At 31.8% G+C, this 15,653-nt stretch overlaps 1 protein-coding gene across 1 annotated transcript; it reads left to right on the top strand.

Moving 5' to 3' along the window:
- Nucleotides 1-7,804: 7,804 nt before the first annotated feature.
- LOC123215519 (aspartate-semialdehyde dehydrogenase-like) lies at nt 7,805-11,052 on the top strand. Its single transcript, XM_044635648.1, has 7 exons — nt 7,805-8,484; nt 8,739-8,825; nt 8,912-8,956; nt 9,053-9,148; nt 9,243-9,344; nt 10,364-10,518; nt 10,608-11,052. Exons 1-7 carry the CDS (start codon nt 7,912-7,914, stop codon nt 10,687-10,689), a joined length of 1,140 nt encoding a protein of 379 aa, XP_044491583.1. The 5' UTR covers nt 7,805-7,911; the 3' UTR covers nt 10,690-11,052.
- The last annotated feature ends 4,601 nt before the right edge of the window (nt 11,053-15,653 follow it).

A 15,653-nucleotide genomic window follows, 5' to 3' on the forward strand; every position in this document is an offset into this window, starting at 1 on the left:
ATATCCTTATCTATCAAAATAATATTCCCCATTTCTAGGAAGTAAATCTTGACTTTTCTAGAATATCTCAGCTGATCTGGACATCCAAATTTAAATGTTGAAATCTGCTCCTGTTATCTCACGTGCCTACGCCTAGTTAGCATCATAGATTTTGTTGATTTGTAAATTTGTTTCACTTTAAGTTGTTTTGATCCAAACTTGACTCAAAATATGTTTAAAGCTTTCTAAGTGCAAAACGATGAATAATTCCATTAGCTTGAATTAAATTTTCACATAACATAAGAGAATTAGAAATTAAAATAATGACAATTAACAACGTTATCAAGTACTGCTCCTAAACCTAATATGAGGCATCTGTGTATAAATCATATTTATCGCCCTCATCTGGCAAAGCAAGGATAAGAGCTGAGGTTAATCTCTTTTTCAATTCTTGAAAATAATGTTTATAGGCCTTTGACCATATGAAAGAAACCTCTTTGCGTGTCAACTCTATGAAGGGTTAAGTTAACTTGGCGGATCCCTTGACAAAACATCTGTAATAACATACAAATCCCAGAAAACTCTTAACATCTTTAGTTGTCTTAGGCCTCTACCACTCTAACACTGCTTCTATTTTGCCATCTACTAAAACCATATGGCCCAAAAATGCCATTTTATTTAGCCAAAACTCACACTTTGAGAACTTTGTGAATAACCGATTCTTTCTCAACCTCTAGAGCATAAATCTCAAATGTTGCTCATATGCCTTTTGATTTCTCGAGTAAACCAAGATGTCATTAATGAATACAACTAAGAACTTATCTAGATAATCCTAGAACACCTTGTTTATGAGATCCGCAAATACTGTTGAAGCATTGGTCAATCTGAAGGGCATGACCATAAACTCAAAATTCCTATATATGGTTTTGATGGCAGTCTTAGGTATATCCTACTTTGCCACCCTGACTTTATGATACCCTGACCTTAAATCTATCTTAGAAAACATTGAGGCACTTTTAAGCTAGTCAAATAAATCATCAATCTTCGAGAGTGGGCACTTATTCTTCATGGTTGCCTTGTTCAACTCCTTATAATCAATGTACATCCTCATCGATCCATCTTTCTTTTTTATGAAAAGGATTGTTGTATCCTATGGTAAATGGCTTGGTCTAATAAATCCACTATCCAACAATTCCTATAATTTCACTTCATCAACCATACTTAAATACACATATTCAAACAACCAACCAACTCAATAATCAAAGGTTTTTGAATTTAAAGAAAAATTTAGGTACTTACTTGATATCTCAAGCTTTCAACTTGAATAATCTTAGCATTTAAAATGTCTTGGTGCTCTCATCTCCATTACTCGAATATGTGCCTTGCATAGCCATTCAATTTGCAACATGTTGGTTCTAAAGCTACAAGGCACACCTATAAAGAAATTCAAGTTTTCTTTAGTACGTAAAAGGTTTTGGTCTATCAACGTTATTCTTTAATGTACCTTTAGGAATCTAAACCTTTCTTATTTTGAATGATTTGTTATTATTAATTAGACACTTTCCATTATTATGACCAACAAAAACATAAAACCTGTATTTTAAATGTAATGAATGATTATTCTTTAATGACCAATATGATTTGACAAAGGGATTATTTCCATTATACCCTAGGTCTTCTTTGTGTAATACACATCTTTGAGATGCAAACATCTCATCTAATTTTTTTGTGCATATTTTAAATTTCTCTAAAATCACATTTGAGTCAGTCACTTTTTTAATTATTTCATCATTTTCACATCTAAGTTTTTCTAACTCATTTGATGTTAAAATCTTTTCATTGTTGATTATTTCAAGTTCTTTCTTGATTTTAGCATGCTCATTTGAAAGATTTTCATGATCATTCATGATGTATGTCAATTGTTTTCTCAATGATTTATTTTTAGCACATATGCATTTCTATTCATCCATCAAAAAGTAAGAGTTAGAGTTATTACCCTCTGCCTCCAATTCGCTCATTGTTATGAAGCATAGATTGACTTTTTCATGTTCTGACTTACTTCATCACTTGAATTGTCACTTTTACTGCAAGTGGTTGCAAGCATTTTCCTTTTTAGTTTCTTCTTCTTTCTCCTCTTTATTAGTTGAGGACATTCTTGTTGGATGTGACTGGACTTTTTACATTCATAGCATATCACTTCATTGTCACTGTCCTCTTTTTATTTTGATTTGGATAAGTTCTTGCCTTTGCTTCTTGAAAGAAACTTATTGAATTTCTTTGCAAGAATACTCACATCTTCCTTATCCATTAAAGAATCATCACCATCATTTTCTACTTTCAAAGCATTGTTCTTCTTAGGCTTGGTTTCCTCCTCTTTGGGCTTTCTTCATCTCAAAGGTCAAAGAAATTCCAATAAATTCATCCATGCCCATTTTACTTAAATCTTCTAATTCTTTGATAATAGTTACCTTCATATTCCATGATTTTGCCAACAATCGAAGAATCTTTTTAACTAGCTTAATGGTCTCAAACTTCTTCCCAAGTCCTCTAAGATCATTAATTAAGTTTGAGAACCTCTTATACAAATCGATTATATTCTCTTTTAACTTCATTTTAGACAACTCTTATTCCTAAAAGAAAAGGTCAATTTTGGACTTCTTCACTTGACTTGTCCCTTCATGAGTGGTTTGAAGGATGGTCTATTTCTTTAGTTGAATTATATGAGGAAACACGATTAAATATTGTTGAGTCTAATGTACAAAACAACATATTCATAGCCCTTGCATTTAAACTCATTAATTTCTCATCTTCCTTATCAAAATCTTCATTATTCTTAGGTAAATTTGTTCTAGGGTCCTTAGGCACAAAGTCACCATTTTCAATGATTTTTCACAACTTATAATCTACTGATTGAATGTGAAGTTTCATCTTGATTTTCTGCTAAGTAGTTTAACCCACAAAAGAATGGTAGTCTAGTAATGCTATGTCCTTCACCAAATACGGCTAGATACACTAGCCATTTAAAAATGATCTTAAACTCTAAAAAATCGTTAGATTTTACAACCTAGAGTCCAAGTTCTAATACCAACTGAAAAACTTCAAATGGCTAATAATCCTAAAGGGAGGTGAATAAGATTATCTAAAACTTTTAGCCAAATAAAATTCCTTAAGCAAATTTATAATAAATCACAACCAAACAAATAAATTCAATAAGATATTTAAGCAAATCTAATAACTAACAAACTCAAGTAATTAAGTATCAACAATATTCAACAAATTGTCAAAACATATAACATAAATATAAAGCATAAAGTAAAGAGAGGTGGGAAAGGAAATGCTTAAGATTTATAGTAGTTCAAGGCTTTCTCTTTTAAGTCACCTATATCTACTTCTTCAAACAACTTGTTTAAAGTACTACTCGTAAAGATATTGTCTCTTTATAATAGTTTTCCAAGATTTCACTCATATACACTAGTTACCTAAGATTGTGTTTAACTCAATAGTTATTTGCAATTTCACCTACCATAAATAAAAAAGATAATGTTTTTGAATGCCTCTACAAGGTTGATATACTAAATGACCACAAAATTTCTCTCGAGTAATTGAGTTGTAAGCTTTAAAGAGAAATTATAAAAGAAAATGAGTATAGAATTTTACATGTGTGATCCCTAACCTATTCACTATCAAAGAGTCTTCAATTTATAGTATTGGATGACTAGAATGGCTTAAATGATCATTAGTTGGAATAATGTATCTATTGAATTTGAAAATGATATTTTTGCCTTGAAAACATGATAGGACAAGTGTCCTATTTTGAGGGATAAACATCCACTTACACATTCTAACTTTGGTGACTTTGAATCAAATGTCTAATAGTCGAATTTTTGAAATGTGTCACTTAAGGGACGGACATCCTGCCTTGCACATTCAAAATTTTAGAATGCTTCAAACATTAAGGGATGAATGTTCCAGCCATAGGGATGAGATCTCATTTTGAGTTATGGGTATTCAAAGTTAAACATTTATAGATACTCAAACTCTGATTTTTAGTCAGACATTGACACTAAAAAGTCTATGTCAGGGTTTGTATTTATTGTAATGGAGGTGTGGTTAGTTAGAAGAGTTACAAATAATCAACCACAGCTGACTCCACCACAAATGCTAAATATATTGCTACTTCAGCAACTACAAAAGAGGTTGTATAGATGTACAAGTTCGTATACAAACTTTGTGTGGTTCCAAATATAGCCCATCTGATAACCATGTTCTGTGACAATATTAGTGTTATTGTATAGACAAAAAAACTAAGGGCATATCAAAAGTCCAAACATATACAGTGAAAGTATCATATTTTAAGAGTATTTGTTAGAAATAGAGAGATGGTATTTAGAAAATACCATCAACAGAAAACGTTACTTACCCACTAACTAAAGCGATGACGGTGAAGTAACTGGACCATCATCTTGAGAAGATAAGTATGCAATATAATAACAAATGGCTCTAGTGCAAATGATAGTTTTGTTAGTGTATGCCCTATGAATCATTCGTGTTATCAGTTTTAGGACATTTTATCTTGTATATAACCTTGTAACAATTTATTAATAAAAGAAGTGATCTTTTTATTCAAATGCATAAATTGTTTTTTGCATTTGCGAAAATATAAAGTATGTATGTGAACTGTTTGAATAACTTATTTAATATATTAATTGAATCATCGAATTGCTCCCTACATACGTGATATAAGTTGGACAATTATATCAGATAGTAGACATATCGAATATCTTTGTTAAATGCCATCAGATGATATTAGTGTAAGTGATGATGATGGTCATGTCATTAGGGTATTAGTATAGATTAATAGTTAGATAACCGTTGTTTAAACGTCACCAATAACGATAATTCATATGGTCATTAAATCATAGCTAATGACTTATCATATGATCGTACTAGTGTATGAAATAATATTTTAACTTAAGACATTATGGTCATATCTGATACAGATACGCGTGATTTATATGGTGTATGAATATGAGGTTAACCATATTTTGCACGAGAAACTATGTTGATAATGTGTTATTTGTATATGGAAATGAATGATGATCAAGATGAGATCCATTGAGTCAAAAAATATTAGATTTTGAATATCCATTGATTCTACTCGGATCTCAGTTTCAGAGTGAATATCGATAAATACTGAAAATCAAAATCTTTGACAAGAGTATAATGTGAGTCATACGAAGGATGTTCATTATGATGTGTTTTGAATATTTTAGTCGATGATTCGTAAGAATCAAAATTAAGGTTTTGATGATCCCTAAGTCCGAAATTGATCTAGATTGGACAATAGAAGTATATTATCTACACAGAACGTTCGATCGAAGAGACTAGGTTAATAAAGTATTTTTTCATCGTGGTTTAGAGGTTATGACACATTGCTAGATATTTATCATAGTCGTTGAGTTTTTGGATGCACTTTTAACTTGTTCAAAAAAAAGACTTACGACTATGCCACGATGAATCTAAAGGGTTACACTAATAAATCAAGCTTTCAAGATGAAGGATTAATTTTCGGGGTTAACTAGCATCTTCCAAAGGATAATAAAAATCATATAAATGTTATTTGACTGCAAAGATAACATCTTAAAAGTTAAAGTGTTAGATAAAATTAATGTGGCTAAAGTATATAATAGATATGCTACAACTAAGCAACATTATAAAGGGATGAAGCCAGTTCATTCTAAAGATAGTTAGTCCATTTTTAAACTAAAAGCTTTCTCATTAAAATTATAAAACTCTCTCTTTCCTCTCTTCCACATTCGACCAAGGCTAGGAAAAGTTTGGAGGTGCAATTTTTTAGAGGTTTTTCAAGTGAGAAACTTAATTCATCATCCTATATCCATATAGGAGGCAAATGAATAGGTAAAATGCTTCACATTTCTCTTTTTGCTAATGCATACGTTGATTCTTTTCTTTCTTGACATGCATGTTTGTTTTACATTTATTTTCTTCATCCAATCTTTCATCTTTCTTTTGTGTTTGGATTGTGTTCGCTATGTTTGCAGTGTTTGTTGGAAATTTTTGAGTATGACGAACACAAACTAGAGCAGCTGGTAGTGGAGCAACAACTACAAAGGTGTGTTTGGAACAAAGACCAATAGAAAGTTGGATAATAAGTGTGACATGTGAGTTGGAGTAGTAGACTTAAACATTTAAGGCCCACAGTCATGTCTATGTAGTCTAGACAAACGAAGCTACTTGGATAGGGATTACAAGTTGGACAAGATGCTCAATATGGAACAACCATGTCGGTGCAAAGTAATAGGTTGAGAAGTAAGGATTTCTTTTATGAATTAAAAAAGTTAGTAAAAGTTAATAGCTCAAACTCTTTCATTGTGTTAGTGTCGTCGCATAATTTATATCATGATTTTGAAAGTCATATCGATTGGTTTGATTATGAATTGAGAAATAAATATGATTATCTCTCTAACTGTTTATATATATATTAATAACTAGAACAATATATTTAAATTCAGACCAAGCATCAATCTTATAAACAATATCTTAAATATATACTAAATAATATAATATTTAAAATAATTTTGATTACTTAATTATTAAATATAAACCTAAATAAAATTTATTTAAAAATAAATTTGACATCATGATACAATAGTCTATTAATAAAATGGCATGTGGTGTGTGGTTTGATAGTGCTTCCCAAACCCTGTAATGGTTAAAACTTAGGTTCGAGTCTTGATCATTGCAGTATATATATATATAGAGGTTTATATTTAATAATTAAGTTATCAAAATTATTTTAAATATTATATTATTTAGTATATATTTAAGATATTGTTTATAAGATTGATGCTTGGTCTGAATTTAAATATATTGTTCTAGTTATTAATTGTTAATAAAAGAAAAAAGAAAAGTGAAATGGAATGGAGTGTAGATTGAATCCGGTCATAGTATTCTGTTATCTATTATTTCGCCTCGGCTAAAACCAAAACTAAAAAAGAGACAGACCAAACCCGTTGTAAAAAACTAAAATAACAGTAATAATTCAAAAGTAATTTTTTCAAGTAGTAAGAATATTTTTGTAAATAACAATTTTACTAATTAAAAAAGGCCAAAAGACTATTTTCCATCCAAAGTATGCTATTATCTCAAAGTTTCCTCCGTTAATTTTGAAAATCTCATTTACTCATCCATAAACAGTTAAAATAAACGAAACCTTAACTTCTTAAAATTTTATCTCTTTCCCTTCAATTCCTAAAAACTAACTATTTCCCCTTAGGCAAAGTTTTAAAAAATAGGATTCTCTCCTCTAGGGTTTAGCTTTCAATCTCTGACGTTAAATCCAGTGTTATAGTCGACGAAGCTTTTCGACTTTCTAATTTGGATCTTAACTGATCGACGATTCAGAGAAGAAAATAAAGACGGTCGGAACATGGTGATATCTCTAAAAAGCTTTTTCGTCGGCGATAACACCAGAATTGATGTCGAGGATTGAAAGCTAAACCTTGGGGGGGGGGGAATACTATTTTTTAAAACTTTACTTAGGGAGAGATGGTTAGTTTTTAGGGATTAGGAGAAAAAACTAGATTAAATTTTAATTTATTTTTAATATTATAGATAAAATAACAATTTTACTATTTAAACCATTAATTTTAACCGTTTATAGTGTGTAAATAAGATTTTCATAGTTAACAATGAAAAATTGAGATTACAATATACTTTGGGTGGGAAATAGTGATTTGGCCATTAAAAAATAAATAAAGTAAAAGAAAATGACTCCAAAGTCCAAATCCAAACTAAATATAAACATAGGACAAACTCTCAGCAGCCGCTCTCAAAACTCGCAGACAAACCCTTTTTCATTCTGTCACTCACAGCCGCCTCCACCATCTCTCTCTGAAGCATCTTCCTCCCATGGCCGCCACCGCTTTCACTTCACACCAAACTCAAACCTACTTCCTCTCTAAGCTCCCCACCTTCTCCAGACGCAAAACCAGACCCATCTTCACCAAAGTCCGCATGGCCCTTAACGACTCTGGCCCCTCCTTGGCTGTCGTCGGTGTCACTGGCGCCGTCGGCCAAGAGTTCCTCTCCGTTCTCTCTGATCGTGACTTCCCCTACCGCTCCATCAAAATGTTAGCTTCCAAGCGCTCTGCCGGAAAGCAGCTAAATTTCGAGGACCGAACCTATACAATTGAAGAACTAAGAGAAGATAGCTTTGATGGTGTTGATATTGCACTGTTTAGTGCTGGTGGGTCGATTAGTAGAGAGTTTGGACCCATTGCGTTTAAGAAAGGTAGCATTGTGGTGGATAATAGTTCGGCTTTTAGAATGGATCAAAATGTACCCCTTGTGATTCCTGAAGTTAATCCTGAAGCCATGAGTGGGATTAAGGTTAGGAATGGGAAGGGTGCATTGATTGCTAATCCCAATTGTTCTACTATCATTTGTTTAATGGCTGCCACGCCTCTTCATCGCCATGCCAAGGTATTAAAAAAATTTATAGAATGGGCTTTTGGGTTGAAAGTTTGAATCTTTGTCGAATGAATGTGCTGTTGGATTGTTCTTGTTTTGGTTTTATTTACATGGCTTGGTTTTACCTTTATGGAAGGTCTAAATTTGGGTAGATTAAAGGCCTGGTGAGTTGTAAGTTTAAATCTTTATTGATGAATCAATGAGTTGCCTGTGGATTGTTAGTTTGTTTTGTTTAAAGCTACAGTGTTGTGCCTGTAATGTTGCAGGTAAAACGAATGGTGGTTAGTACATATCAGGCAGCTAGTGGTGCTGGTGCTGCTGCAATGGAAGAACTTGAGTTGCAAACTCGTGAGGTTTTATAATCTAACCCATTTCATAACCTTGTATGTGTAAGATTTTCTTGTTATATGCATTATAAATTGATTTTTATTTTTTTAAGGTATTGGAAGGAAAGCCTCCAACTTGTAATATATTTAAACAACAGGTATTTAAACCCTGAATCTCAGAGATTGTGTCCTGTATTTCGTTGTCATCATCAAGTTTCGAATGATAACATTTTGGGAACTTTTGATTTTTGCAGTATGCTTTTAATTTGTTCTCACATAATGCACCTATTCTTGAAAATGGGTACAATGAAGAGGAAATGAAAATGGTAAAAGAGACAAGGAAAATCTGGGTAAGATTTCATAGTTGGGTCTTTTGCTTCATGTTTTATATCAAAAGCCTGTTTAGCCTTTATTGAAATGTTATGTCTAAATTTAATGTTGTAGAATGACATGGATGTAAGAGTGACTGCTACATGCATACGAGTTCCCGTCATGCGTGCGCATGCCGAGAGTGTGAATCTTCAATTTGAGAAGCCCCTTGATGAGGTAATATAATGATTAATAAAATACAATGTTGCTTGAGTTAATTTTTCGGTTAGATTTTCTTATTAATTGTATCAATCTATAAGACCTTTTTTTTTTGCCCATATTTTCTATTGTTTTTAATCAGTAAGTGGGAGACATAGTGGTCTTAACATAAAGTAGATAATGTATTAGTGCTTGATTGTTAGACATTGTCATTCCCTATGGAGCGTATATAGGGCATATCCATGTGCATAACATTTAGCAACATTGGTTCTAAGAAATCATCTTGTGATTTTGATGGACGGGCCTTTGAGTTGAGAAATCATTCATGTCTTTTGGTATTTAATTTTTCAAAAGGAAAATAAAATTACACATTATTCTTGTGAATAAGAAGTTGTAAGAAAAAGAGGATTATTGAGTAAAAAGGATGCGGGATTAATACAAATCATGGCTACTTATGTATAATAACAGACCAAGCTTATCAAAATTGAGAGGATTTTTTAGTAGTAGGACAGATAGTTTAAAATTTGAATTTTGAAGAGCTATTTAATGTTTTAAGTGCAAGAGAAGATAACTTTTTATTGAAAATTTTTTATAAAAATATTTAGTATGAGGATATCTTCTGTTGATGTGGTTGGAATTGGTCTCTTTGCCCTTATACTTTCTTTAATGATGAATTTTATGTTCTGTTTAGAAGGTCATCCAGGCTCTGTTCCCTAGTCTTGTTCTGTTTTGTTCTTCTGTATCGAGTTTTCTAATTTGCAGCATTGCATTGATTTTTCACCTGCCCAAGAGGATAGTTTTGACACCCTAAATAGAAGTGATCTTGTAGTAGAAGTGTAACAAAAATTCTTTTAATGTAGCGAATTTCTCCTATTGACTGAAACTATTCTGAAAGGTTTCTTACTGTAAATGGTTTCCAGTTTCCACATTCTACTTGGTTATTAAAAATTAAAGTTTTATTTGACTAAAGATAAAATTCTGAACCTTCTTTTTTAACCGGTAAACATTTTTAACTTAGTTAAGTTAATGATTTCCAGGACATGGCTAAGGAAATCTTGAAGAATGCACCAGGAGTAGTTGTTATTGATGACCGAGCATCCAATCACTTTCCTACACCATTGGAAGTATCAAACAAGGATGATGTTGCAGTAGGCAGGATTCGCCGCGATGTTTCTCAAGATGGCAATCTCGGGTAATAGTCTTGGGCCATATCTTTCTTAATTAGAGTCACATTGAACTTTTAGTCGCAAACCATCATACTGATGGAGAAATTTGAAACAGGTTGGATATCTTTGTCTGTGGCGATCAAGTACGCAAAGGAGCCGCACTTAATGCTGTTCAGATTGCTGAGTTGTTGCTATAGTTGACCTTCTAGTTCCTAAGTTTCATCTGATAGATCGCTTCGAGTGGTGAGATGAAATCGTTATGAGCTATTTATTATATCTAGTCGTTAGATGTGGGTATTATTTGTGCGATGAAATCGAACAAAATTTACCAGTTTTTGTAGTATAAACATACAGGCCTTACCAAGCTGCTCGGTATTTTTGCATAATATTGTGCTTATGATTATGTGTATTAAACCTTTCAAGTTTGTCGGAAATTTTGTTAAAATAATCTAGTTAACTTGTGAGAGCCCTAGCTTAGCTGGAATTGAAAGTACTGCATTATTTTGCTTTTGTCAATCTCTTCCTGCTAAGTGCTTATAATAATATTCAACTTTGTGCCATTCTGCAAGTACTAATATTATCTTGCTCATTTGAGGTGTATTTGCCATGATATACTTGTGTTTTAAGATTGCATTTTAAAACTGTTTTTGATAACTCATTTCTAGTGGTTGATTCAAGTGCCCAAATAAGGGCTAATTTAAGCTCTGTTTGAATCCATATTACTCAGTTCCAGGTAAAGCTTGTTTGAGTTGGGTGAACATTGTCACTGAAGGGTTGTCCTTTTTCTTCTTGTATATATTCGTATATTAAGTTCTTGTCCTGTGGTAACAACTCTTTGCTCTCCTATGTATAAGGTTTTTAGTATCGTATTTTGTTTTAAACCTTTGTTTTTGTTCTTATATAGTCCTGGCTATCTTGTTCCCCTTCATCCGGCAGTGGAGAGTAGGACAATTGGCTGTTGGGAAATATGTTAAAGAATTGGTTTTATAGGGATATGGTTTTTATTTATTTATTTATTTTTAAATAATTAATTAATTATAAAGTTTTGTAGGTGTATTAGAAGCTCAAATCTAATTTTTTTTTTAATTTTAAAATTTTATTAGTTTTTTCAACTCCTGTTAATTTTATTTCTTCCTTTCCTTTTACCTATTTCATGAGTTTTTATTTCATAATTAAACAGTGCTTAACCTTTTTTTTGTGACATGTTAATATAATAAGCTTTTCATGGCATTAAATATTATAATTATATCTAACGAATTTTAATTAACAGGTTACATAAAATACAATAACACTTCATTACTTAAAAACAGAAACAATCAACAATAACGGTAGATTGATGTGATGTTATTTGATTGGTTAATTTTAAATTAAAAATAAAATAATTAATTAAATTATTGAATCATATAATGTATTAATTTTATTATTTGCCGATATTTATATTATTAATAAAAAATATCCATTAAGATATTACAGAATAAATTAAAAATAAAAGATAATATTTCAAAAAAAATCTAGCATTATTAAGATTTAGTATTATAAAATTAAGGTAATTTTATTATTTCAAGTTCAAAAAAAATCTGGCACTTAACTAGAATTAGATTTGAAAGTTTGAATTGAAAAACTCAAGTTCAAGAGTTAGTTTGGATATTTATATTCAAGTTAATTTAGATTAAATTTAGAATTAAATTAATTTTAAATTGAATTAAAAAATCAATTTATTAATTTCAAACTTGTTATAAATATAATAGAATAAATAGCAAAGTGATTGAATTGCAAAATGAGAATTATGATTTTATTAAACCAAAGCCATGACAAAAGGAAGAAAGAAGCAAGAGCGAGGAGACAAGAAGCAAATCTTGGACGAAGAAGTGTGTATGTTACATGAAGAGAGGAGGGGGGGTATTTATAGGCAATTTGCCGCCCCTCCAGTTTTGATGGCAAATTTCCAAGCCAATTTTCCAACTCCATTAATGCATTCACACTCTTTTGGCCAAATTTTCTTCTCATGTGCTTGCAATTAATAAATGTTTTCCCACCACCTTTTCTTGTCTTAATTTGGTGGAAAGCCACCTGGCTCTGTAACACTCCCTCTTGGATTTTCATCACTTACAGATAATTATATTCACTTTGTTAAGGAAAAATCCAGTGAGATAAAAACTAAAGCAAAGAAATATAATTATTAAATATCCTGTAAGTTGGCATTGGACGTGCTTAAACTGCCTCATTAACCTTACTAGGAAAATCTAATGGGACAAAACCTAGTGAAGAAAAAAAGAGTACAGTGCACATTTTGTCCAATATTTGATAAACTTCAAAATTTTGCCTGATGAATGCTCTCCTTGATGAACGCTCTCCCTCTTTGTAGTAGGATTAAATTGGTTGCTTGTTGAGCCGTCACATACCAATGTTATACACTAACTTCTCAAATGTTGATGTCGGTAGTGTCTTAGTGAACAAATCTGCAAGATTCTCACTAGATCTTATTTGCTTGACATAAATCTTTTTACTCTGCTGGAGCTCATGAGTGTAAAAGAACTTCCATGAGATATGTTTGGTTTTGTCTCTTTTGATGCATCCACCTCTAATTTGGGCTATACATGTTGTATTGTCTTTATATAATATGGAAGGAGTGTCTGTTGTAGAAGGAAGATTGCATGCATTTCGGATATGATGGATGACAGACCGTAACCATATACATTCTCGGTTGGCTTCATGGAGAGCTAAAATTTCTGAATGATTTGAAGAAGTTGCAACCAAGGTCTGCTTGGTGGAGTGTTATGATATAGTTATGTCATTATAAGTAAAAATATATCCTATTTGTGAACAGGCCTTATGGGGGTCAGAAAGATAATCGACGTCTGCATATCCAACCAAATTAGGATTTTTAGGGGATTTGACAGAATAGAATAATCCCAAATCTCTAGTTCCACATAGGTAACGAAGTATATGTTTGATTCCGTTCCAATGGCGACGGGTTGGTAGAGAGCTAAATCGGGCCAATAAATTAACTGTGAAGGATATATCCGGTCTCGTGCATTAGGCCAAATATAATAAGACTCTAATGACATTAAGATATGGTACTTCAGGACCAAGTATCTTTTCATCTTCTTTTTTAGGACGAAATGGGTCATTTTTTAGATCAATAGGTTGTACAACTATTGGGGTGCTCAAAGGATAAGTCTCATCCATATTAAAGTGTTTTAATAATTTTTCAATATATGCTGATTGATGGATAAGTATTCCATTTGAATTGTGCTCGATCTGCAGGCCGAGACAATATTTTGTTTTCCCAAAATCTTTCATTTCAAATTCTTTTTTTAGATATTCGACAGTTTTTGAGAGCTCTTTAGGAGTCTCAATTAAATTCATGTTATCAACATAAACTGCTACAATAGCAAATCCTGATTCTAACCTTTTGATAAAGACACATGGGCATATAAGGTCATTCACATAACCCTCTTTTTTCAAATATTCACTGAGATGATTGTACCACATACATCTGGATTGTTTTAATCCGTACAATGATCGTTGTAATTTAATTGAGTACAAACCTCTTGAATTGACCCTATTTGCTTCAGGCAATTTATATCCTTCAAGGAGTTTCATGTAAATTTCAGTGTCCAAATTTTCATACAAATAAGCAGTAACTACGTCCATTAGACGCATATCCAGTCCTTCAGAGACTGTTAAACTAATTAAATATCTGAATGTGATTATATCCATCATAGGTGCATATGTTTCATCAAAGTCTATACCGGGCCTTTGGAAAATGTAACATCCGAATTCAGGTGTGTCAGTAAACTCCACTTCCAAAATTACCCCTAGAATGGATTTTACAACTTGTTGTGTAAAGAAATTGCAAAAGAATTAGAGAAAACTACTAAATGAACAATATTTTTCAAAGGGGGTAAAATGGTCATTTTATAAAGATTCAAGGGACAAAGTGGGAATTAAAATTGAAGGGCACACTTGAAATTATATGGTGGTGCTAAGGGTTTTTGGTAATTGGCTAAGGATAAAATAGTAATTTATGGAAAAGATTAAGGGCAAAATGGTCCAATAGGCTTATAAATTTATTTCTATTCATTTTCTCTTCCATTTTTGCCGAGAACCTCCATTGTTGAGCTAAAAACTTTCCTTAACCAAAATTCGTCCAAAAACCTAGCTAAACCACCTAATTTCCAGAGGCCCCAGTTATAAAAATTGTAGATCTGTCAATTCTGGTCAGTTCTAAGGTAAGAAATTTAATTTTTAAGATATATAAAATTTGGGAGTTTGATGGATGATCATATTTTTGGTTGATTAAGGTTGCCAGAAAGAAGAAAAGAAGGTGAATAAGCTTAAATCACCAAATCAGCAAAGAAAAGGTAAGAATTTCATACTTTACATACTTGAAGTAAATTTGAGTTAGGTTATTTAAATAACCTTTACTTATATCAGTATGTAAGGTATTAGAATTAAGGTGATTTATGCTTAAAAGGATAAAGAAATTCATTATGATTCAGGATGTAATTTTTGGCCATAAGGGTAAAAAGGTAATTTTGGCCATAAGGGCAAAAATGTCATTTTATGCGATATAGGTTAATGTTGTTTAATTATGTGCATGTTATGTGAAATAACCCTTATATTAAGCCTATATTGTATAATTGAAATTAATTTGAGACATGATATATATTTATATATAAATGCATGAGAAAATAACATGATGTTTGAGAAGGAATGAAAAGAATAAGGGAAAATAACAAATGCGCATATTTCATAATATGGATATATATGCATACATGAGGAATCATAACATATGCATGATTTAGAAAAAAATAAAGAAAGAGGAAAAATATTTTCTAAGTCATGCATGCTTTCATAATGACTCATATGATACAGGAAAGCAGAAAACATACTTAAAATCCTTACACGCCAGCTGTACTGTGTGGACAGCAAATAAAATAATCGGTTGTACTGTGTGGACAACCAGCTGTACTGTGTGGACAGCAAAAGAAAAATATCAACTGTACTGTGTGGACAGCAAAAGAAAAATATCAGCTGTACTGTGTGGACAGCAAAGAAAAATATTAGCTGTACTGTGTGGACAGCAAAGAAAAAAAAAATGCGTGTAAGAGAGAATTATACTTGGTATGGTGACTGCAAGTACTATCATATGTAG

This window comes from Mangifera indica, chromosome 5 (assembly GCF_011075055.1).
Source record: "Mangifera indica cultivar Alphonso chromosome 5, CATAS_Mindica_2.1, whole genome shotgun sequence".
Classification (NCBI taxonomy): Eukaryota; Viridiplantae; Streptophyta; class Magnoliopsida; order Sapindales; family Anacardiaceae; genus Mangifera; species Mangifera indica.